The sequence below is a fragment of the Ranitomeya variabilis genome, chromosome 2, assembly GCF_051348905.1.
Source record: "Ranitomeya variabilis isolate aRanVar5 chromosome 2, aRanVar5.hap1, whole genome shotgun sequence".
Classification (NCBI taxonomy): domain Eukaryota; kingdom Metazoa; phylum Chordata; class Amphibia; order Anura; family Dendrobatidae; genus Ranitomeya; species Ranitomeya variabilis.
The window spans coordinates 783,284,721-783,309,837 of record NC_135233.1 but is presented as its reverse complement, the minus strand read 5'-3'; the positions used below and the strand labels follow the sequence as shown (position 1 = coordinate 783,309,837).

At 45.6% G+C, this 25,117-nt stretch overlaps 2 protein-coding genes across 6 annotated transcripts in view; one reads left to right on the top strand and one right to left on the bottom strand.

Annotated features, from left to right (window-relative positions):
- The window catches only part of PGM3 (phosphoglucomutase 3), a 30,567-nt gene extending 29,593 nt beyond the window's left edge, over positions 1 to 974 (bottom strand). The window contains exon 1 of one of the 2 annotated variants that reach the window (XM_077289806.1): positions 842 to 974. The gene's annotated coding sequence lies outside the window, so the exon portion shown is untranslated. The other variant, XM_077289807.1, reaches the window with a different exon arrangement.
- RWDD2A (RWD domain containing 2A) lies at positions 915 to 24,563 on the top strand. Of its 4 annotated transcripts, none has more exons than XM_077289809.1 (3): positions 915 to 1,044; positions 10,945 to 11,175; positions 23,018 to 24,563. In XM_077289809.1, the coding sequence occupies exons 2-3, from the start codon at positions 10,975 to 10,977 to the stop codon at positions 23,684 to 23,686; spliced, it is 870 nt and encodes a 289-aa protein (XP_077145924.1). In that variant the 5' UTR covers positions 915 to 1,044; positions 10,945 to 10,974; the 3' UTR covers positions 23,687 to 24,563. The 4 variants fall into 4 exon arrangements, with proteins under 4 accessions (XP_077145924.1, XP_077145926.1, XP_077145923.1 ...); XM_077289811.1 differs by having other exon boundaries at positions 1,030 to 1,145; positions 23,018 to 24,561; XM_077289808.1 differs by having other exon boundaries at positions 1,044 to 1,141; positions 23,018 to 23,830.
- Positions 24,564 to 25,117: the final 554 nt, after the last annotated feature.

Here is a 25,117-nt window from a genome sequence, read left to right as displayed (position 1 = left end):
CCGCAGTATACGCAGCATACATCCCCCCGCAGTATACGCAGCATACATCCCCCCGCAGTATACGCAGCATACATCCCCCCGCAGTATACGCAGCATACATCCCCCCGCAGTATACGCAGCATACATCATATATATGTATATATCCTCCCTTGTTAGCATCGTTGCCCTGTATTTGGCCGGTGGTCTCACCCCCAATGGTCGGACTACAATAGGGTCTTCAGGAGTCTTTGTACTGTAATCCAGCGTACACACTGATAGCAGCAGCCCCCATTACCTGGCCCCAGCCTACTGATTAGGGGTCCGCTGGCTGCAGAAGACTACAGTGTATAATACACAATACTGAATGCACATCACCTGCACACAAATATTATTTACATGGGAGGAGCGGTGACGCCACAACTATAGCACATGTGACCGCTGCAGCCAATCACTGGGCTCAACAGCAATGACAACATAGATGGCACGTTACTGCTGCGCTCAGTGATTGGCTGCAGTGGTCATATGGTTTAAAGTAGTGTCATCACCACTGCAGCCTGTCAACACAGATCAGGCAGCGCGAGATGAGCGACTAGGGAATGTGTTACTTACAACTAGGACAACCAATGAACAAGCAGCATTTCTTCCCGGAAAACCCCTTTAAGAACCTGGTCACTTTACAATCTGCAAAACTGCAATCATCGTGAGGAAATCTGAGTGATCGGTCCGATCAGCCTGTAATAGCAGCCACTGCCCGATCCCAGCACTAGCTCTGTGCGCTGCTGGCTGCATCATGTGACCACAGTGACTTCCTGGTATCGGGGTGACCAGCCCGACCCCCAGCCCGGCAGCCCCTGCACGTTACCTGCACGCCTCTCGGGAAGGTGACGGTCTCCGGATGACGTAGCCAGATCAGGGATGCCGGAGAGAAACCAGGCGGTGACGTCACCGGCCACAGCCGAGGCGGTCAGTCGCTGGCTCCGCCCACCACGTGTCCAGGATAGGAAAAGGCGGGGCTCATAAGGACCAATCAGGGCACCGGAGGCGGGTGAAGCTGAGGTGGCACAGGTTGGTCTTCTCACTTCCGTTACGGATACTGACATCCCGCAGTACGGCCATTGTGAGCTGCGCTCTGCGCCGGAGAAGCGGCTCTGAGTCCTCAAACGTAGGCAAGAAAATATAGGCAGATATAAACTTGTACTTATAATTTACCAGCAGGGGGCGCTGTGGTTCCAACTTTACTAGACATTCAGTGCGCAAATTTAGCTGTTTGTGATTGCATGCAGCTACCACAAGTGGGCGCTCGCTGCACACAAATGTTTCTGTTGACACGTCAGGAATTTCCGTCAGTGTTTGTATACCCGGTCAGGAGCGGAACCTGCACACGTGTGAATAAGGCCGCAGTCACACCAAGCAGCTGTGGTGCCGGGTACACATGGTGGGGGCAGGAGAGAACTCACAGAAAGAGGGAATTCTCCTGGATCCAAAGCTAGAAGGAAAATGAATGAAGTAACCAGAGTGGATGTTCTGTGTACTGCCCTCGCCTGTACGGTTGTGTTCACACTGCCCTCCGCAGCCCCCCGTGCAGCTCATGGCCAGACTAGCACACTATGCGCACACCGCCCCGGGTATCTCAGTTTGGTCTGCAGAGGCCGGGGGGCTATAATAATAATAATCTTTATTTATATAGCGCCAACATATTCCGCAGCGCTTTACAGTTTAACAGATTCAAACACAACAGTCATAAGTAACAACGTTAACAATACAATAATTAAAGCACAATAAGACGCCCCTGCTCGTGAGAGCTTACAATCCACAATGAGGTGGGGGAGATACAAAGCACAGGTGTGTATTTACAATGATGTATTTACAATGATGGTCCAGCCATCTTCAGGGGGTGGGGTAGATGAGATAGTGAATGGGCTACACACACACACACACAAACATAAAATGACTGATTAGGGAACGTGATAGGCCGCTCTGAACAAATGAGTTTTGAGGGAGCGCCTAAAACTATGCAAATTGTGGATGGTTCTAATTTCTTGGGGTAGAGCATTCCAGAAGATTGGCGCAGCACGGGAGAAGTCTTGGAGTCGGGAGTGGGAGGTACGGATTAGTGCAGAGGTTAGTCGAAAGTCATTTGCAGAGCGCAGCGGTCTGTTAGGCCGATAGACCGAAATGAGGGAGGAGATGTATGGGGGTGCCGCACTGTGGAGAGCTTTGTGGGTGAGAGCAAGTAGTTTGAATTGTATCCTGTAATGAATGGGTAGCCAGTGTAACGACTGGCGAAGAGCGGACACGTCCGAGTAACGATTAGCTAGATGGACAACCCTGGCTGCTGCATTAAGGATGGACTGGAGAGGGGAAAGTCGAGTAAAGGGGGAGGCCAATTAATAGAGCATTGCAGTAGTCCAGACGGGAGTGAATCAGGGCGACAGTGAGGGTTTTTGTTGTTTCCATGGTGAGAAAAGGGCGGATTCTAGAGATGTTCTTTAGATGTAAGTGGCACAAGCGGGCAAGAGATTGTATATGGGAGGTGAAGGAGAGATCGGAGTCAAACATAACACCCAGACAGCGTGCCTGCTGCCAGGGTGTTATTATGGTGCCATCCACGGAGAGGGAAATGTCAGATTTAAGGAGGTTAGTAGACGGCGGGAGCAGAAGAAGTTCAGTTTTGGAGAGGTTGAGTTTCAGATAGAGAGCGGACATGATGTTGGAGACTGCAGATAGACAGTCAGTGGCGTTCTGTAGTACAGCAGGGGTAAGGTCAGGGGATGACGTGTATAGTTCTGTGTCATCAGCATAAAGATGGTACTGAAAGCCAAATCTGCTGATGGTCTGTCCAATTGGGGCTGTGTAGAGGGAGAAGAGAAGGGGGCCAAGGACTGAGCCCTGAGGTACCCCAACAGTGAGAGGAAGAGGAGACAAAGTGGAGCCAGAGAACAGAACACTGAAGGAGCAGTCAGAATGATAGGAGGAGAACCAGGAGAGAGCAGTGTCCTTGATGCCTAGTGACTGGAGCCTAGAGAGTAGGAGAGGGTGGTCAACAGTGTCGAAAGCTGCAGAGAGGTCGAGAAGAATGAGCAGAGAGTGGTCACCGTTACATTTTGCTGTCAGAAGGTCATTGGTCACTTTGATGAGTGCAGTTTCTGTCGAGTGTAGGGGGCGGAAGACGGACTGTGAAGGGTCTAGGAGGGAGTGAATGGAGAGGTAACGGGTAAGGCGAGAGTAGACCAGGCGCTCCAAGAGTTTAGAGATAAAGGGGAGGTTGGAGACTGGTCTGTAGTTATTTGTGCAGGATTGGTCGAGGGTGGGTTTCTTTAGTAACGGAGTAATGATAGAGTGTATGAAGGAGGGCGGGAAATGCCTGAGGAGAGGGAGAGATTAAAGATTGTAGCTAGGTGAGTAGTGACGACTGGGGAGAGAGACTGGAGGAGATGAGAGGGAATGAGGTCGGTAGTGCATGTAGTCGGACGCGAAGAAGAGAGGAGCCTGGAGACTTCTTCTGTGATGGGATCAAATGTGGAGAGTGAGCCAGGGGAGATGTAGGGAGCGATGGGAGTCACTGAACTTGGTGATTGGGAGCGGATTTCCTGACCGATATTGTCTATTTTCTCTATAAAGTGGGAGGCCAGGTCATCAGCACAAATGTCTGTGATAGGGGCTTGTGATTTTGGCCTGAGGAGGGAGTGAAAGGTGTCATAAAGTTTCTTGGGGTTGTTGGATAGTGAGGAGATCAGGGTGGTGAAGTCGGTCTGTTTGGTGAGGTGAAGGGCAGAGTTATAGGTCCTTAACATAAATTTGAAGTGTGTGAAGTCTTCTGGTGTGCCAGTTTTCCTCCATAAGCGTTCAGCACTCCTAGAGCATCGCTGGAGAAATCGAGTTTGCGATGTGAGTCAGGGCTGTTTCACTCTGTGTTTGGAGGTTCTGAGGGTGAGGGGCGCTACTTGGTCCAGGGTGCTTCTAAGAGTGTCATTGTAGTGATGTTCAGCCAGATCAGGACAGGAAAAAGAGGAGATTGGTGACAGTGATGAGTGTACGGAGTCTGAAAGTGTATGAGGGTTAATGGCATGTAGATTTCTGAATGTATGGTAGGTAGGAGTGTGCTGGGGTAGGTGAGGATTTGTGAGCATGAAGGAGAGAATGTTTAGGTCAGAGCGGGGAAGCGGTGGGTTATTTAGGTAGGAGATTGAACACAGCTGGACAAAGACCAGGTCAAGGGTGTTACCGTCCTTGTGAGTCTCAGAGGTTGAGAGCTGCAAGAGGCCGAGCGAAGTGGTTAGTGATAGAAGCTGGGAAGCAGATGTAGAAGTGGGGCTGTTTATGGGGATGTTGAAGTCTCCCAGGATAAGGGTTGGTAGTTCTGAGGACATGAAGTGCGGCTGCCAGGCAGAGAAATGGTCCAGGAAGTGGGTGGGTGAGCCTGGGGGCCGGTATATGACCGCTACTCTGAGGGAGAGGGCACGGAAGAGCCTGATGGTGTGGACCTCAAAAGAAGGGAATGAGAGTGATGGAGCTGGGGGGATGACCTGGAAGGTGCATTGTGGGGAGAGGAGTATGCCGACTCCACCACCAGGTCTGTTTGTGGGTCTCGGGGAATGGGAATATTATAGGCCACCATGGGAAATGGCAGCAGGGGAGACAGTGTCAGAATCCTGGATCCAGGTTTCAGTGAGGGCCAATAGATTTATGTACGACTATCACCACTGCTGCACTCGACTATGGGGATCGGAGTCTGGGTCATTAGTTGGGGTCTGCGGTGATTATACAAGCGCAGCTACGCTATGGCCGTGTGACCCCAATCTTACATTTGTTTTCAAAAATTTGTTTTAGCATGCAACACCAGGAAAGTTTCCACTCCCGGAGTCTCAGTGATACTTGTCATGTAGAGATAAGAAAATCAAAAAATGTCCTGTATAATTGAAGGCACTTAATTCAAAATGAAACAACAAAACCCCCAGTGGTGAGGGGACACCAGAGCAGACCTTGGGTGGCAGACCCTGGATAGCAGACCCTGGGTGGCAGACCTTGGGTGACAGGACTTGGGTGGCAGACCCTGGGCGGCAGACCTTGGGTGGCAGACCCTGAGTGGCAGACCTTGGGTGGCAGACCCTGAATGGCAGACCTTGGGTGGCAGACCCTGGGTAGCAGACCCTGGGTAGCAGACCTTGGGTGGCAGACCCTGAGTGGCAGACCTTGGGTGACAGGCCTTGGGTTGCAGACCCTGGGTGGCAAACCTTTATCATACAGGTGATTATCTCATTCTATTTATCTGATGACCCCTGCATTCAGTTGATAATATTGCATTTGTGTATACACTTACCTCTGATGCAGTCTTTTCTTATCTATGATATCAGGAGGGATATTATGCCTTTGTCAACCTCCCATGTGAGTGTCATTAGATTTGCCTGCCACCATTACATATGTTTTTCCAGTGGATTTACATGGATATATGGTGTTTGACTATTTTGTTAGGGGAAGTCATTGTACTTTTCTTTACCCCCTTCCACACTTAGTGCACCCTATCCTCCTTTGCTTGGTGTTCCCCTGTTTCGGCATTTCTGTCTCTGCTTGTTTACATTGTGGTTTTAAACAATTTAATAAAAAATACTATTTTGTTACATTTTTTCATTCTCTTCTTGTTTTCCCACTCCACCTTATGTGTGGGGGTTTTATTGTTTCATGTAGCGATAAGAGCAGATCTCTAGACTAATTCTCAGATCACACCTGTGTTATGGTCTCTGTTCATAGTAAAGACACCAGCCACCCCAGATCCATCATTGTAAAATAAAAAGAGCACAGCGTGCACGGCTACTTTCCTATCAGGTGTTATAGGGCGGCAGATGTGGAGCTCTAGCCCAACTGATTCAGCAGAAGTTGGGATATTCCCTTTTCTACGTCAGTAATGTTAGGTAGCCGTCCTGTGGAGAATTGGGCTTCATCATCCTGTTTTGGATTGGCAGTGACTGAGATGCTCCTACATTCTATACAGCACATACAGGTGCTTCTCACAAAATTAGAATATCATCAAAAAGTTAATTTTTCAATACAAAAGGTGAAACTCATATATTATATAGAGTCATTACAAACAGAGTGATCTATTTTAAGTGTTTATTTCTGCTAATGTTGATGATTATGGCTTACAGCCAATGAAACCCCAAAAGTCATTATCTCAATAAATTAGAATAATTAACAAAAAACACCTGCAAAGGCTTCCTAAGCGTTTAAAATGGTCCCTTAGGCCGGTTTCACACGTCAGTGGCTCCGGTACGTGAGGTGACAGTTTCCTCACGTACCGGAGACACTGACACACGTAGACCCATAAAAATCAATGCACCTGTTCAGATGTCATTGATTTTTTTGCGGACCGTGTCTCCGTGTGCCAAACACGGAGACATGTCAGTGTTCGTGGGAGCGCACGTATTACACGGACCCAATAGAGTCAATGGGTCCGTGTAAAACACGGACCTCACACGGACATTCTCCGTCTGGGGTCCGTGTGCATGCAGGAGACAGCGCTACAGTAAGCGCTGTCCCCCCCACATGGTGCTGAAGCCGCGATTCATATGTTCCCTGTAGCAGCGTTTGCTGCAGAGAAAATATGAATAATAGTGTTTAAAATAAAGATCTATGTGTCCGCCGCCCTCCCACCCCCTGTGCGCCCCCCCGCTGGTCAGAAAATACTTACCCTGGACCCCGTCGGCTGTCGCTCCTTCCTGGTCTGGCCGCGGCTTACTGTATGCGGTCACGTGGGCCCGATCATTTACAGTCATGAATAGTCGGCTCCGCCCCTATGGGAGGTGGAGCCACATATTCATGACTGTAAATGATCGGGCCCACGTGACCGCATACACTAGAAGCCGCGGCCAGACCAGGAAGGAGCGACAGCCGACGGGGGACCCGGGTAAGTATTTTCTGACCAGCGGGGGGGCGCACAGGGGGTGGGGGGGCGGCGGACACATAGATCTTTATTTTAAACACTATTATTCATATTTTCTCTGCAGCAAACGCTGCTACAGGGAACATATGAATCGCGGCTTCAGCATGATGCAGAGTGGGTACCACACGCTCCGTGTGGTACCCACTCGCCATACGGGCGGCACACGTGTGCCGCACGTATGGCCTCCGTGAGTTCCCAGGCACACGGACACGGATAACTCCGGTACCGATTTATTCCGGTACCGGAATTATCTGGACGTGTGGGACAGCCCTTAGTCTGTTTCAGTAGGCTCCACAATCATGGGGAAAACTGCTGACTTGACAGATGTCCAGAAGGCAGTCATTGACACATTCCACAAGGAGGGTAAGGCTGCTTTCACACCAGTTTTTTGCCATCAGTCACAATCCGTCGAATGTTGAAAAAAACGGATCTGTCGCAGATTGTGAAAAACTGATGTGACATATCCGTTTTTTCACCGGATCCGACTAACTGATCCAGCTAATTGGATCCTAAAAAAAATCGGCGCATGCTCAGTAAAAAAAAAAAAAATCCGTCTCCGGATTCCGTCTTACGGCGAATGACGGATGAAACGTGAGGCCATCGTCGCAATCTGTCTCTAATACGAGTCTATGAGAAAAAAACTGATCCGGCGGCAACATTCGCCGGATTCGTTTTTTTTTCATAATTCGCCGGATTGAGACTGACGGCAAAAGACTGATGTGTGAAAGGGGCCTAAGCCACAAAAAGTCATTGCTAAAGAAGCTGGCTGTTCAGAGTGCTGTATCCAAGCATATTAACCCCTTAGTGACAGAGCCAATTTTGTACTTAATGACCAAGCCAATTTTTACAATTCTGATCACTGTCACTTTATGACGTAATAACTCTGGGATGCTTCGACATATCCCACTGACTCTGAGACTGTTTTTGTGACTTATTGTACTTCATGTTAGTGGTAACATTTCTTTGATATGACTTGTGTTTATGAAAAAAATGGAAATTTGGCAAAAATAGTTAATAAATTACATTTCCCACATGTCTACTTTACATCAGCACAATTTGCGAAACATTTTTTTTTTGTTAGGACGTTATAATAAGGGTTAAAAGTCGACCAGTGATTTCTCATTTTTCCAACAAAATTTACAAAACCAGTTTTTTAGGGACCACATCACATTTGAAGTGAGTTTGGGGGATCAATATAACAGAAAATACCCAAAAGTGACACCATTCTAAAAACTGAACCCCTCAAGGTGCGAAAAACTGCATTCAAGAAGGTTATTAACCCTTCAGGTGCTTCATGAGAACTAAAGCAATGTGGAAGGAAAAAATGAACATTTTACTTTTTTCACAAACAATTTACTTTGGAACCAAACTTTTTTTATTTTCACAAGGGCATCAGGAGAAAATGGACCACAAAATGTGTTGTGCAATTTCTCCTGAGTACGCCAATACCCTATATATGGGGGAAATAAACTGTTTGGGCGCATGACAGGGCTCAGAAGGGAGGGAGTACTGTTTGACTTTTTGAACATAAAATTAGCTGGAATCAATGGCGGGCTCCATGTCGCGTTTGGAGACCCCCTGACATGGGGGGACATACCGCATGTGCAGCTTGTCCGGCTGCATCGGGGCCCAGAGGTGGAGGGGGGCCCCTGCAGGGTGGCTAATAATGATGGCAATCTGGCCTGTTTATCTGACCTCGGGGGACCCCTGGCCAGATTGCCCACATGTGCGGCGGGCAGGGAGTGATCCCTGCACCTCCGCTGCCTACAAGAGAAAATAGCGGAACGGAGCTGCAGGGATCTGTCCTGCTTCTGGTCCACACTTCCTGTCTCTGGCTGTGCTAGAGAGAAAGCTGCTGGTGACGGTGAGGCTTCAGCTGCGGGAGAGCATGCTGAGAGGTGCTGTGTGTGTGTGTGTTTTGTTGTATGTATGTGTGTTGTGTGTAGAGATGAGTGGTGGTGTGTGTGCGTGCATGCGTAGCACTGGGGGGAATGTGCAGAGAGGTGAATGGTGCTGTGTGTGTGTAGATGGAGGAGAGGGCAATGATGGGGTAGTAGGGGAGAAAGCAATGATGGAGGTGGTGGAAAGGGCAATGATAGGGTGGTGGCGGAAAAAGCAATGATAAGGTGGTGGAAAGAACAATGATGGAGTGGTGGGGGAGAATGCATTGATGGTGGTGGGGGAGAATGCAATGATGGTGGTGGTGGAAAAGGCAATAATGGGGGTGGTGGGGGAGGAGGAAATGATGGAGGTGGTGGAATGGGCAATGATGGGGTTGGGGAGAGGACAAAAATGGGATGCTGGGGAAGGTGGACGAGGGGTGTCGGGGATTGGAATCGGAGGAAGGTGGACTTATAATGGACTTAGTCAACCTCCCCCTGTTCCTAAGACATTATTATCGCTTATTATGTCTAACACAGTCCTTTAGTATATAGTGTACTCGCTTATGTCTAATACAGTCCCTTAGTATGTAGTGTACTCACTAATTCTGTTTAACACCATCCTTAGTTAGTTTCCTCTTTTATTATGTATCACACCATCCCTTATTACATTCTATCCTCTTTAGTTATATATGGTGCCGTCCCTTATTATATAGCTTCCTCTGCTGTTATGTACAGTGCTGCCTCTTACATAGTGTATTCTTGTTAATTTTGTTATTCACAGCGACCTCTGTTATTACATACACGCAAACATAGAAAAGACATGCTATTGTGAGGATCACCAGAAAAATAGTTAAGTACGAAGAATACAAAGTTTATTAGAGTATGCAGAACAATCAAAGCATTATAAAAACATTTAAAAAGCAAGAATGCCCAAAAGAAGGGGGTACCACCCCACAGACCAAAAGGTAGAATATGATATAATGATTTTGGCACCTGATAAGGGGTGACTGAACAATAGACAAAGTACCACTTCTTAATAGATGGATAAACAAGCAGGAGTCACATCACAAATAAGACAATCAATACATTCTTGTCAAAGGTTAACAATCAAATCATAATAGTTTGTATATTGTGATAAACCCCGGCTACTTATTGTAATGTTGTTTGTGTATCATTTAGTTTACCCCTGGTATAGATTGTCAGAAGACAGCCAAGGTAACAGGGCTGTATGGCGTGAACTTTGACCACACAACAAAGTAAGCAAGGGGAAAATAAACCTACACTTAGATAGTATCAGTGGTGCAGACCAGTCTAACATGCTCAATGGGAGGTCGCCCAAAACAGGACTGAATGCAGGTGTGATAAGATGCAAAACTATCAATGGTGACAGAGTGTCTACACTAAAATAAAAATATCAGTCATCCCATAAAAATAAACCTCATCATAAAAAATATATTTGCATGAAAAAAGGATCAAAATAGAAGAGAGGTTATATACGGTAAGTATAAGGGAAATGTCTCAATAGACAACCATTGATATAAGCATCACCTTTGCTGGGCATGCCATCACAATAGAGGAAAAGATTCCACAACAATACTTATTGAGCATGACCCTGGGGGAAAATCAGTCCGAATGCCAAAGGTCCAAAGGGCTAGTGAGCCCTGCCAGCCTGACAACTAAAATTAGCCACTTTCCCCTCCCAATAAATATATAAATTAACTATCCCCTGTACTCTTTCCCCCAATTCATTGTCTTGTTCCCTCTCCCATGCCTCACCCTCAGTTCATTATAGTTTCCTCTTTCCCACCCCCATTTAATTTATTTTATTGTGTTATTTACTGCTTCTCTGCGGCTCCATGGCTTCTTGTGGTTGGCTGATGACATCATTGGGCCTCCTGTGTGTCCCGGGAAAGGTGACGGGAGCTCCTATGCTACCGCTCTGGAATTTGGTAGTGTCGGCATCTGAGCAATAAGAAAGCTCCCTGTCCGACAATAAGTGGCGCACACGAAATTCTAATGAGGGCGATGTAGCCATGGGCCCCCTGGAGCCCAGATTTATTATAATCCCCCATTATAATCCACCTATGGGTGCGATCACACAACCCTCTGTAATTTGTTGTGTTCTACCCTCTTTGCTTTGTTCAGGTGCTGTCGGTGCCATTCTGCAGTATTGGGATGTGTACAAGCGTGCGAGAATGCCTCCAACTTCAGCTCTTGGAGATGGAAATGCTCTTCTCAATGTTTCCTAGCAAGGAGGACCTTGTCATCAATGGCGTGACTTCACTTTCCATTTTGAGACAGTATTTAGAAGGCACAAACGAATCCCCGCCACCAAATATTCAGTTTTCTGTTTTTGTTAAAACGGAGGAAGTGATGGTAAGAAGTGTATGTATGTACATGTATTTATCTGTTGCTGGGCCTGGATTTGCACTGACATCCATAGGAAAAATTAGGAATGCTTCCACTGAGGGCTGTGCCGTAGAAAATCCCAAAATGTTATTTTATGTTATAGCTTTCATGAGGCCTTTTGCTTCCCACTGCACAGCCTGCAGCCACCACCAGGGGGAGCTCAAAGCATATGGACAGATATTGCTGGCATTGAGCTCAATGGTTACTGTTGCCATCGTGGTGGCTGCTGGTAACACTACGGCACACATCTATTAGTACTGCCATCTCATATGTAACATAAAAAATAATTAGAGTGAAGTCCACTAAATTAAGAGGTGTGTTTTTGTGACTGTGTATCAGAAAACTAGATTTTGTACCATCATTGGCTGTAGTAATAATGAATATGTTAGACACGTCAATGTACCTGCCTGCTAAATGCATGGATCAATAGGCGCCTGTGAACCAACCCCGCCAGGTAGCACGGTTGGTGGAAACCGTGACATCACTACTATATATTACACTACTATGTATACACTCAATCCAGTGTATATGAGGCTGTTGATTTTGGGTGTGCAAAGTTTGACATGTGAAGCTGGCTGAGATTTAAAAATCATATGATTAATTTATAGCATGTGTCATTTCTATACATGGCCATTACATGGAAAAAAACGACACATTCCACCTCCTGGAGCTTTTATGACCTCTCATCCTAAATCCACGGGCATTAATATGAACATTTTCCCCTTTTTACACCTATAGCCACTCCGCTTTTCTGGGAAAGTTTCCTATAAGACTTTGGAGTGCTTATGTCAGAATTTTTGCCCATTCACCTAGAAGAGCAATTATAAGATCAGACATTAATACTGGACGAGAGGGTCTGGTGTCATGATTCTCAATGGCGAGAGAACATAGCCCAGCATATATGAGAACTAGCTCTTGGAAGATGGAAACTATACTGACCATGAACTAAACCTGCCGCACAACTAGAAGTGGCCGGGTAGCATGCCTATGTTTTTTTATCCCTAGATGCCCAGCGCCAGCCGGAGAACTACCTAATCCTAGCAGAGGAAAAGACAGTCCTGGCTCACCTCTAGAGAAATTTTCCCAAAAGGCAGACAGAGGCCCCCACATATATTGGCGGTGATTTTAGATGAAATGACAAACGTAGTATGAAAATAGGTTTAGCAAAAATCGAGGTCCGCTTACTAGATAGCAAGAAGACAGAAAGGGCACTTTCATGGTCAGCAGAAAACCCTATCAAAACACCATCCAGAAATTACTTTAAGACTCTAGCATTAACTCATAACACCAGAGTGGCAATTTCCGCTCACAAGAGCTTTCCAGACACAGTAACGAAACAGCAGCTGTGAACAGGAACAAAATGCAAAAACACACAAGGACAAAAGTCCAACTTAGCTGGGAGTTGTCTAGTAGCAGGAACATGCACAGAAAGGCTTCTGATTACATTGTTGACCGGCATGAAACTGACAGAGGAGCAAGGTTATATAGCGACTCCCACATCCTGATAGGAGCAGGTGAACAGAGGGGATGATGCACACAAGTACAATTCCACAAGTGGCCACCGGGGGAGCCCAGAATCCAATTTCACAACAGTACCCCCCCCTCAAGGAGGGGGCACCGAACCCTCACCAGAACCACCAGGGCGATCAGGATGAGCCCTATGAAAGGCACGGACAAGATCGGAGGCATGAACATCAGAGGCAGTGACCCAAGAATTATCCTGCTGACCGTATCCCTTCCATTTGACCAGATACTGGAGTTTCCGTCTGGAAACACGAGAGTCCAAGATCTTTTCCACAACATACTCCAACTCACCCTCAACCAACACCGGAGCAGGAGGCTCAACGGAAGGCACAGCTGGTACCTCATACCTGCGCAACAATGACCGATGAAAAACATTATGAATCGAAAAGGATGCAGGGAGGTCCAAACGGAAGGACACAGGGTTAAGAATCTCCAATATCTTGTACGGGCCGATGAACCGAGGCTTAAACTTAGGAGAAGAAACCCTCATAGGGACAAAACGAGAAGACAACCACACCAAGTCCCCAACACAAAGCCGAGGACCAACACGACGACGGCGGTTGGCAAAAAGCTGAGTCTTCTCCTGGGACAACTTCAAATTGTCCACCACCTGCCCCCAAATCTGATGCAACCTCTCCACCACAGCATCCACTCCAGGACAATCCGAAGATTCCACTTGACCGGAGGAAAATCGAGGATGAAACCCCGAATTACAGAAAAACGGGGACACCAAGGTGGCAGAGCTGGCCCGATTATTGAGGGCGAACTCCGCCAAAGGCAAAAAAGCAACCCAATCATCCTGATCCGCAGACACAAAACACCTCAAATATGTCTCCAAGGTCTGATTAGTCCGCTCGGTCTGGCCATTAGTCTGAGGATGGAAAGCAGACGAAAAAGACAAATCTATGCCCATCCTAGCACAGAATGCCCGCCAAAATCTAGACACGAATTGGGTCCCTCTGTCAGAAACGATATTCTCCGGAATACCATGCAAACGAACAACATTTTGAAAAAACAGAGGAACCAACTCGGAAGAAGAAGGCAACTTAGGCAAGGGAACCAGATGGACCATCTTAGAGAAACGGTCACACACCACCCAGATGACAGACATCTTATGAGAAACAGGCAGATCCGAAATAAAATCCATCGAGATGTGCGTCCAAGGCCTCTTCGGGATAGGCAAGGGTAACAACAATCCACTAGCCCGAGAACAACAAGGCTTGGCCCGAGCACAAACGTCACAAGACTGCACAAAGCCTCGCACATCTCGTGACAGGGAAGGCCACCAGAAGGACCTTGCCACCAAATCCCTGGTACCAAAGATTCCAGGATGACCTGCCAACGCAGAAGAATGAACCTCAGAGATGACTCTACTGGTCCAATCATCAGGAACAAACAGTCTACCAGGTGGGCAACGATCAGGTCTATCCGCCTGAAACTCCTGCAAGGCCCGCCGCAGGTCTGGAGAAACGGCAGACAATATCACTCCATCTTTAAGGATACCTGTGGGCTCAGAATTACCAGGGGAGTCAGGCTCAAAACTCCTAGAAAGGGCATCCGCCTTAACATTCTTAGAACCCGGTAGGTAAGACACCACAAAATTAAACCGAGAGAAAAACAACGACCAGCGCGCCTGTCTAGGATTCAGGCGCCTGGCAGACTCAAGGTAAATTAAATTTTTGTGGTCAGTCAATACCACCACCTGATGTCTGGCCCCCTCAAGCCAGTGACGCCACTCCTCAAAAGCCCACTTCATGGCCAAAAGCTCCCGATTCCCAATATCATAATTCCGCTCGGCGGGCGAAAATTTACGGGAAAAAAAAGCACAAGGTCTCATCACGGAGCAGTCGGAACTTCTCTGCGACAACACCGCCCCAGCTCCGATTTCAGAAGCGTCGACCTCAACCTGAAAAGGAAGAGCAACATCAGGCTGACGCAACACTGGGGCGGAAGAAAAGCGGCGCTTGAGCTCCCGAAAGGCCTCCACAGCATCAGGGGACCAATCAGCAACATCAGCACCCTTCTTAGTCAAATCAGTCAATGGTTTTACAACATCAGAAAAACCAGCAATAAATCGACGATAAAAGTTAGCAAAGCCCAAAAATTTCTGAAGACTCTTAAGAGAAGAGGGTTGCGTCCAATCACCAATAGCCTGAACCTTGACAGGATCCATCTCGATGGAAGAGGGGGAAAAAATGTATCCCAAAAAGGAAATCTTTTGAACCCCAAAAACACACTTAGAACCCTTCACACACAAGGAATTAGACCGCAAAACCTGAAAAACCCTCCTGACCTGCTGGACATGAGAGTCCCAGTCATCCGAAAAAATCAGAATATCATCCAGATACACAATCATAAATTTATCCAAATAATCGCGGAAAATGTCATGCATAAAGGACTGGAAGACTGAAGGGGCATTTGAAAGACCAAAAGGCATCACCAAATACTCAAAATGGCCCTCGGGCGTATTAAATGCGGTTTTCCACTCATCCCCCTGCTTGATTCGCACCAAATTATACGCCCCACGGAGATCAATCTTAGAGAACCACTTGGCCCCCTTTATACGAGCAAACAAATCAGTAAGCAGTGGTAACGGATATTGATATTTAACCGTGATTTTATTCAAAAGTCGATAATCAATACACGGCCTCAAAGAGCCGTCTTTCTTAGACACAAAGAAAAAACCGGCTCCTAAGGGAGATGACGAAGGACGAATATGTCCCTTTTCCAAGGACTCCTTTATATATTCTCGCATAGCCGCGTGTTCAGGCACAGACAGATTAAATAAACGACCCTTAGGGTGTTTACTACCCGGGATCAAGTCTATGGCACAATCGCACTCCCGGTGCGGAGGTAGTGAACCAACCTTGGGTTCTTCAAAAACGTCACGAAAGTCAGATAAGAATTCAGGAATCTCAGAGGGAATAGATGATGAAATGGAAACCAAAGGTACGTCCCCATGAGTTCCTTTACATCCCCAGCTTAACACAGACATAGCTCTCCAGTCGAGGACTGGGTTATGAGATTGCAGCCATGGCAATCCCAGCACCAAAACATCATGTAGATTATACAGCACCAGAAAGCGAATAACCTCCTGGTGATCCGGATTAACACGCATAGTCACTTGTGTCCAGTATTGTGGTTTATTACTAGCCAATGGGGTGGAGTCAATCCCTTTCAGAGGTATCGGAGCCTCCAATGGCTCCAAATCATACCCACAGCGTTTGGCAAAGGACCAATCCATAAGACTCAAAGCAGCGCCAGAGTCGACATAGGCGTCCGCGGTAATAGATGACAAAGAACAAATCAGGGTCACAGATAGAATAAACTTAGACTGTAAAGTGCTAATTGAAACAGACTTGTCAGGCTTCTTAGTACGCTTAAAGCATGCTGATATAACATGAGTTGAATCACCACAATAGAAGCACAACCCATTTTTTCGTCTAAAATTCTGCCGCTCGCTTCTGGACAGAATTCTATCACATTGCATATTTTCTGGCGTTTTCTCAGTAGACACCGCCAAATGGTGAACAGGTTTGCGCTCCCGCAGACGCCTATCGATCTGAATAGCCATCGTCATGGACTCATTCAGACTCGCAGGCACAGGGAACCCCACCATAACATCCTTAATGGCATCAGAGAGACCTTCTCTGAAAATCGCCGCCAGGGCGCACTCATTCCACTGAGTAAGCACAGACCATTTGCGGAATTTTTGGCAGTATATTTCAGCTTCATCTTGCCCCTGAGACAAGGACATCAAGGCCTTTTCCGCCTGAAGCTCTAAATGAGGTTCCTCATAAAGCAACCCCAAGGCCAGAAAAAACGCATCCACATTGAGCAACGCAGGATCCCCTGGTGCCAATGCAAAAGCCCAGTCTTGAGGGTCGCCCCGGAGCAAGGAAATTACAATCCTGACCTGCTGTGCAGGGTCTCCGGCAGAGCGAGACTTCAGGGACAAAAACAATTTGCAATTATTTTTAAAATTTTGAAAGTGAGATCTATTCCCCGAGAAGAATTCAGGCAAAGGAATTCTAGGCTCAGACATGGGTGCATGAACAACAAAATCTTGCAAATTTTGTACCTTTGTGGCGAGATTATTCAAACCTGTAGCTACACTCTGAAGATCCATTTGAAACAGGTGAACACAGAGCCATTCAAGGATTAGAAGGAGAGAAAGAGAGGAAGGCTGCAGTATAGGCAGACTAGCAAGTGATTCAATTAAGAGCACACTCAGAACTAGAGGGAAAAAAAAAAAAAAAAAAAAAAATTGTAGCAGACTTCTTTTTTCTCTCCTTTCTCAGCCAGTAATTTAACCCTTTTTTTTTTTTGGGCCGGTCAAACTGTCATGATTCTCAATGGCGAGAGAACATAGCCCAGCATATATGAGAACTAGCTCTTGGAAGATGGAAACTATACTGACCATGAACTAAACCTGCCGCACAACTAGAAGTGGCCGGGTAGCATGCCTATGTTTTTTTATCCCTAGATGCCCAGCGCCAGCCGGAGAACTACCTAATCCTAGCAGAGGAAAAGACAGTCCTGGCTCACCTCTAGAGAAATTTTCCCAAAAGGCAGACAGAGGCCCCCACATATATTGGCGGTGATTTTAGATGAAATGACAAACGTAGTATGAAAATAGGTTTAGCAAAAATCGAGGTCCGCTTACTAGATAGCAAGAAGACAGAAAGGGCACTTTCATGGTCAGCAGAAAACCCTATCAAAACACCATCCAGAAATTACTTTAAGACTCTAGCATTAACTCATAACACCAGAGTGGCAATTTCCGCTCACAAGAGCTTTCCAGACACAGTAACGAAACAGCAGCTGTGAACAGGAACAAAATGCAAAAACACACAAGGACAAAAGTCCAACTTAGCTGGGAGTTGTCTAGTAGCAGGAACATGCACAGAAAGGCTTCTGATTACATTGTTGACCGGCATGAAACTGACAGAGGAGCAAGGTTATATAGCGACTCCCACATCCTGATAGGAGCAGGTGAACAGAGGGGATGATGCACACAAGTACAATTCCACAAGTGGCCACCGGGGGAGCCCAGAATCCAATTTCACAACAGTCTGGCTTGCAATTTCCATTCTAGTTTATCCTAAAGGTGTTTGATGGGGTTGAAGGCTGAGCTCTGTGCGGACCAGTTAGATTCTGCCACATTGCAAGTGCCCTGCCCCTCCAGTCAGTGTCTGTGGGGCTGACAGATATTTGGCTGTCAATATTAGTGTCATAAACTGTGAGGTACTAATCGGGCCTCCATTGCACTCAAAGTACTTCTGAAAGGGATTGTACAATCTCAGAAGAAAAGTCTGCAGTCACTGTGTGACGGCAGACTGGCAATTGAGTAAGCATGCGATGTTGAGGGCAGATTAAAGTACTGAAGAGCGCAGGTGCTGGGCCTCTCTGACCTTTCCCGGCGCCTGCGCACTGCAGTACTTTGCTCTGCCCTCAACATAATAAATTATAGAAATGTATTTGCATTTTGCAGTGAGAAATAAGTATTTGATTCCTCTGGCAAACAAGACTTAATACTTCGTGGCAAAACCCTTGTTGGCAAGCACAGCAGTCAGAAGTTTTTCATAGTTGATGATGTGGTTTGCGCATATGTCAGGAGGAATTTTGGTCCACTCCTCTTTGCAGATCGTCTCTAAATCATTAAGATTTTGAAGCTGGCGCTTGGCAACTCGGAGCTTCAACTCCCTCCATAAGTTTTCCATTGGATTAAGGTCTGGAGACTGGCTAGGCCACTCCTTGACCTTAATGTGCTTCTTTTTGAGTGACTCCTTTGTTGCCTTGGCTGTATGTTTTGGGTCATTGTCTTGCTGGAAGACCCAGCCGCAAACCATTTTTAATGTCCTGGTGGAGGGAAGGAGGTTGTCACTCAGAATTTTATGGTACATGGCTCCATCCATTCTCCCATTGATGCGGTGAAGTAGTCCTGTGCTCTTAGCAGAGAAACACCCCCAAAACATAATGTTTCCACCTCCATGTTTGACAGTGGGGATGGTGTTCTTTGAGTCATGGGCAGTATTTCTCTTCCTCCGGACACGGCAAGTTGAGTTAATGCCAAAGAGATCAATTTTTGTCTCATCTGACCACAGCACCTTCTCCCAATCACTCACAGAATCATCCAGGTGTTCATTGGCAAACTTCAGATGGGCCTGTGCATGTGCCTTCTTGAGCAGGGGAACCTTGCGGGTACTGCAGGATTTTAAACCCTTACGGCATAATGTGTTTTTTTGATGACTGTAGTCCCAGGTGCCTTGAGATCATTAACAAGTTCTCCCCCGTGTAGTTTTAGGCTGATCTCTCACCTTCCTCATGATCAAGGATACCCCACAAGGTGAGATTTTGCATGGTGCCCCAGATCGATGTCGCTTGACAGTCATTTTGCATTTCTTCCATTTTCTTACTATTGCACCAACAGTTGTCTCCTTCAGTTGTCTCCGTCTCACCCAACGTCTTACTTATGGTTTTGTAGCCCATTCCAGCTTTGTGCAGGTCTATGATCTTGTCCCTAACATCCTTAGAAAGCTCTTTCATCTTGCCCATGTTGTAGAGGTTAGAGTCTGACTGATTAATTGAGTCTGTGGACAGGAGTCTTTTATAAAGGTGACTATGTACGACAGCTGTCTTTAATGCAGGTAACAAGTTGATTAGGAGCGTCTAACTGGTCTGTAGGAGCCAGAACTCGTAATGGTTGGTAGAGGATCAAATACTTATTTCTCACTGCAAAATGCAAATAAATGTATATAATTTACTGTATATACTCGAGTATAAGCCGACCCAAGTATAAGCCGAGACCCCTAATTTTGTCACAAAAAACTGGGAAAACATTAACTCGAGTATAAGCCTAGGGTGGGAAATGCAGAAGCTACTGGTACATTTCAAAAATAAAAATAGATACTAATAAAAGTAAAATTAATTGAGACATCAGTAGGTTAAGTGTTTTTGAATACCCATATTGAATCAGGAGCCTCATATAATGCTCCATTTAGTTCATGATAGGCCCCATAAGATGCTCCATACAAAATACGCCCCATATAATGCTGCATAAAAGGTGAATGATGACCCCATAAGATGCTCCATAGAATATTATGCCCCATATAATGCTGCACAAAAGTTGATGGCCCCGTAAGTTGCTCCATAGAATATTATGCCCCATATAATGCTGCACAAAGGTTGATGGCCCCATAAAATGCTCCATAGAATATTATGCCCCATATAACGCTGCACAAAGGTTGATGGACCCATAAGATGCTCCATAGAATATTATGCCCCATATAATGCTGCACAAAGGTTGATGGCCCCATAAGATGCTCCATAGAATACTATGTCCCATATAATGCTGCACAAAGGTTGATGGCCCCATAAGATGCTCCATAGAATATTATGCCCCATATAATGCTGCTCCATAAAGGTTGATGGCCCCATAAGATGCTCCATAGAATAATATGTCCCATATGCTGTTGCTGCGATTAAAAAAAAAAATGACATACTCACCTCTCGTCACTGGGGGTCTGGTGCCGGTGTCCTGAGCAGGCGGGGACATTGGCGCGCTATGGGGGCTAGGTGCCGGAGTCGCCGCTGTCTCAGGTCCCAGCACTTGCGATATTCACCTGTCCCCGTTCCACCAGGTGCCGCGCTCTGTGTCTTCCGGATCTCTGCAGTGACTGTTCAGGCAGAGGGCACACACTAACCACGTCATCTCTCCTGACCTGAACATCACAGCCAGTGGATGCGGAAGACAGAGCCCGGCGGTGGAACGGGGACAGGTGAATATTGCATGGCTCACCCTCCCCCGTCATACTCACCCATCCTGGTGCAGTCGTTGCTTCTCAGATGGTCCCTGGAGCCGGCAGCCTGTTCCTGTGTTCAGCGGTCACATGGTACCGCTCATTAAAGTAATGAATATGATCTCCACGCCTATGGGAGTGGAGTCACGTCCATATTCATTATTTTAATGAGCAGTACCACGTGACCGCTGAACACAGGAAGAGCTGCGGGCGCCAGAGACCATCTGAGAAGCACAGACCGCGCCGGGAGCAGGTGAGTATGATGTGACAGCCGCCAATCCTGCCGCTCCCCCGCCGACTTCCTGGGACAATGACTCGAGTATAAGCCGAGAGGGGCACTTTTAGCTTAAAAAAAATGGGCTGAAAATATATATATATATATATATATATATATATATATATATATATATATATATATATATATATATATATATATATATATATATATATATATATTACAGTACAGACCAAAAGTTTGGACACACCTTCTCATTTTAAAGATTTTTCTGTATTTTCATGACTATGAAAATTGTAAATTCACACTGAAGGCATCAAAACTATGAATTAACACATGTGGAATTATATACTTAACAAAAAAGTGTGAAACAACTGAAAATATGTCTTATATTCTAGGTTCTTCAAAGTAGCCACCTTTTGCTTTGATGACTGCTTTGCACACTCTTGGCATTCTCTTGATGAGCTTCAAGAGGTAATCAAATGGTTTTCACTTCACAGGTGTGCCCTGTCAGGTTTAATAAGTGGGATTTCTTGCCTTATAAATGGGGTTGGGACCATCAGTTGTGTTGTGCAGAAGTCTGGTGGATACACAGCTGATAGTCCTACTGAATAGACTGTTAGCTGCTTTTTTCTTGCCATAATACAAATTCTAAGTAAAGAAAAACGAGTGCCCATCATTACTTTACGAAATGAAGGTCAGTTAGTCCAAATGATTGGGAAAACTTTGAAAGTGTCCCCAAGTGCAGTGGCAAAAACCATCAAGCGCTACAAAGAAACTGGCTCACATGAGGACCGCCCCAGGAAAGGAAAACCAAGAGTCACCTCTGCTTCTGAGGATAAGTTTATCCGAGTCATCAGCCTCAGAAATCGCAGGTTAACAGCAGCTCAGATTAGAGACCAGATCAATGCCACACAGAGTTCTAGCAGCAGACACATCTCTACAACAGCTGTTAAGAGGAGACTTTGTGCAGCAGGCCTTCATGGTAAAATAGCTGCTAGGAAACCACTGCTAAGGACAGGCAACAAGCAGAAGAGACTTGTTTGGGCTAAAGGACACAAGGAATGGACATTAGACCAGTGGAAATCTGTGCTTTGGTCTGTTGAGTCCAAATTTGAGATCTTTGGTTCCAACCACCGTGTCTTTGTGCGACGCAGAAAAGGTGAACGGATGGACTCTACATGCCTGGTTCCCACCGTGAAGCATGGAGGAGGTGTTATGGTGTGGGGGTGCTTTGCTGGTGACACTGTTGGGGATTTATTGCAAATTGAAGCCATACTGAACCATCATGGCTACCACAGCATCTTTCAGTGGCATGCTATTCCATCCGGTTTGCGTTTAGTTGGACCATCATTTATTTTTCAGCAGGACAATGACCCCAAACTCACCTCCAGGCTGTGTAAGGGTTATTTGACCAAGAAGGAGAGTGATGGGGTGCTACGCTAGATGACCTGGCCTCCACAGTCACCAGACCTGAACCCAATCGAGATGGTTTGGGGTGAGCTGGACCGCAGAGTGAAGGCAAAAGGGCCAACAAGTGCTAAGCATCTCTGGGAACTCATTCAAGAATGTTGGAAGACCATTCCCGGTGACTACCTCTTGAAGCTCATCAAGAGAATGCCAAGAGTGTGCAAAGCAGTCATCAAAGCAAAAGGTGGCTACTTTGAATAACCTAGAATATAAGACATAATTTCAGTTGTTTCACACTGTTTTGTTAAGTATATAATTCCACATGTGTTAATTCATAGTTTTGATGCCTTCAGTATGAATGTCCAATTTTCATAGTCATGAAAAGTCTTTAAATGAGAAGATGTGTCCAAACTTTTGGTCCGTACTGTGTGTGTGTATATATTTATATATGGGGAATACAGGGGAATCGCGACAGTGTGGGCATTGCACGCATTCACAGTTTAGTGGTCTGCAGTCTTTTCTTCTGAGACTGGATAACCCCTTTAATACAGATGCACATTGAGATAAAATGATTCTGTAATATATAGAGATAATAAGTTTAAACTTATGTAATATAAAAGAGTTCTAATATGTTTTAACAGGAAAATTACTAAAGATAAGATCATCCCGATTTGGTACACCTTGTCCCGGTGGGAAGGCTTCATTGCTTTTTTTTGATCAAAATGGTGTTAACCAAGTACCCGATGTTATTTATTTATTTACATGCACTATTGCTATTTATTTACTTACTACAAGGTACCGTATACGCTGATTTTGTCTTTTTCTTGGGTTTTACCAGGATAAAGCAGAGCTCCATGTGTATCTTCCCCATAGTTACCCTACAGGGGAGCCTCAGCTGTTTGTCCGGTCCAGTGCTTTGGACAAGCTGCAGCACAACAATCTGAATAAATGTCTAGCAACCTATATAAGTTCACTGGATCGTGGGGATCTGTGCATCACAAATGCTATCCAGTGGCTGACAGACAATCTCTCCTCCTATGTGGAAATATCCAAGAACACCAATGGAAATGAAGCAGATACGAAAAACGTTTCTATGACTTTCCATCGCATGTGGATCTATAGCCACCACATATACCGGCAGGAATTGAAGAAAAAGATCTTGGACTGTGCTAAGCGACTTAACTTGACAGGTTTCTGCTTGACAGGGAAGCCGGGTGTGATATGTGTAGAGGGGGATAAGGAGCAATGTGAGGAGTTCTGGAGGGACATCCGCTACCCTAACTGGAAACATATCTCGTGTAAGCACACAGAGAGCGTCCATGTCACTGATTCTATGGATGCGCTAAGACTTTTCCATTCGTTTGAAGAGCTGATCTTTGAGGCACATGGAGAATATGGACTGAGGAACGATTACCATATGGACCTAGGGCAGTTCTTTGAATATCTAAGACAGCATCAGAGCGAACATATCTTTCAGATTTTATTTGGCATAGAGAGGAAATCTTGATCACTTCAGATCCATTTTCTGATGTTAACAACAAAGAGTGCCCTTCAGCACTAAGAAGCCCTCTTAGACGAGTCCAACATGGTGACCTGAGAACCCATATATACAAAGTTTCCACAGACACTTCAACATATTCAAATAAAATTGTTTTGGTGGTAACAACGTCACGAGGATTTGTTCTTATGATGCCATACTACAGAGCTGTGGGGACCTGCATGCTTCCATATGATGCAGAGATACTTTATAGTTGAAGTTTTAATTCAGTTGAATTTATGAGCTTTATGTCTCACAAAACAGACATGCGTCTCATGGATCCTACCCACAGCACCCACAAAATTCAGCCACCCTAATGTGTACTTGCAGCACCCATTAATAGAACTTCTAATGTTTCACCTTTTTACAGCAACACTTCTGCAGACCAATGCCGTTCTTTGTGGTGTCAAGTACCGATGCCTGGGGTGCCACTAAGCAGTATTGAGCAATGATCAGAGCCCAATAAAGTTGATGTCTTTTCATTTAACCCTATACATGTCAGGTCACCCCTCATTCCACTCAACACAATTGCAAGGATCTGCAAAGGTCCTCTGGTCTGCCATTAGCCTGTGACTAATATGTCATGCCAGAGATGTAGCCCAATATTTTGCTTGGCAATGTTTCTTCGACAGGTCATAATGTTTTTTAATGCTATGTATATCAAAGCTTTATATAAACAATCAGAAGATTGCTGCTTCTAGTCCCTAGGGTGGCAATAATACATATAAGAAATGTTTAAGTTTCTAAAAGAAAATACAAAAATCCCCCTTAAAAAAAATATGGCTTTTAAATTATTCACTGTATTAAAAATGGCTGTTTTTTTTTTTTTTAATTGACCCTCCCCTGTAAATAAAAATTAAAAAAGAAATTCAATAAGTTGTATTTACGCTAATATAGTAACATTACCAAATTAAACCCTTCCCTTAAAAAACATGCCCTAAGATGGCTTTGTTAATTGAAACAAAAAGTTGTGGCTTTTGGGACGCTGTCACCCAAAAACGACTTTTTCCGTAAAAAATGAGTTTGTTGGCATTTGTACTAAAACTTACAAAAAACAAATTTGGTATCTACACATTTCTTTCACCCATAGAATAAATGCAACTGTTATTTTACTTTAAAGGGAACCTTTCACCAGGTTTGCCCACTATGAGATATGGACACTATCTTTCACCCATGATCTATAGAATTCTAATATATTGTGTATAAGCCCTCAATCCACCCAAAAGAAAAACACCTTTTATTATACTCACTTGCACGGCGGTTGGGCCCGGTGGGTGTCGCTGGTCCTGGTCTGGCTCCTCCTTTCTTCTTTCGATGGTATCCTCCTGGACAGAGCAAAGTATTGCAGTGCCCATGTGCCGGGAAAGGTCAAAGAGCCCCGACACATGCGCACTGCAGTAC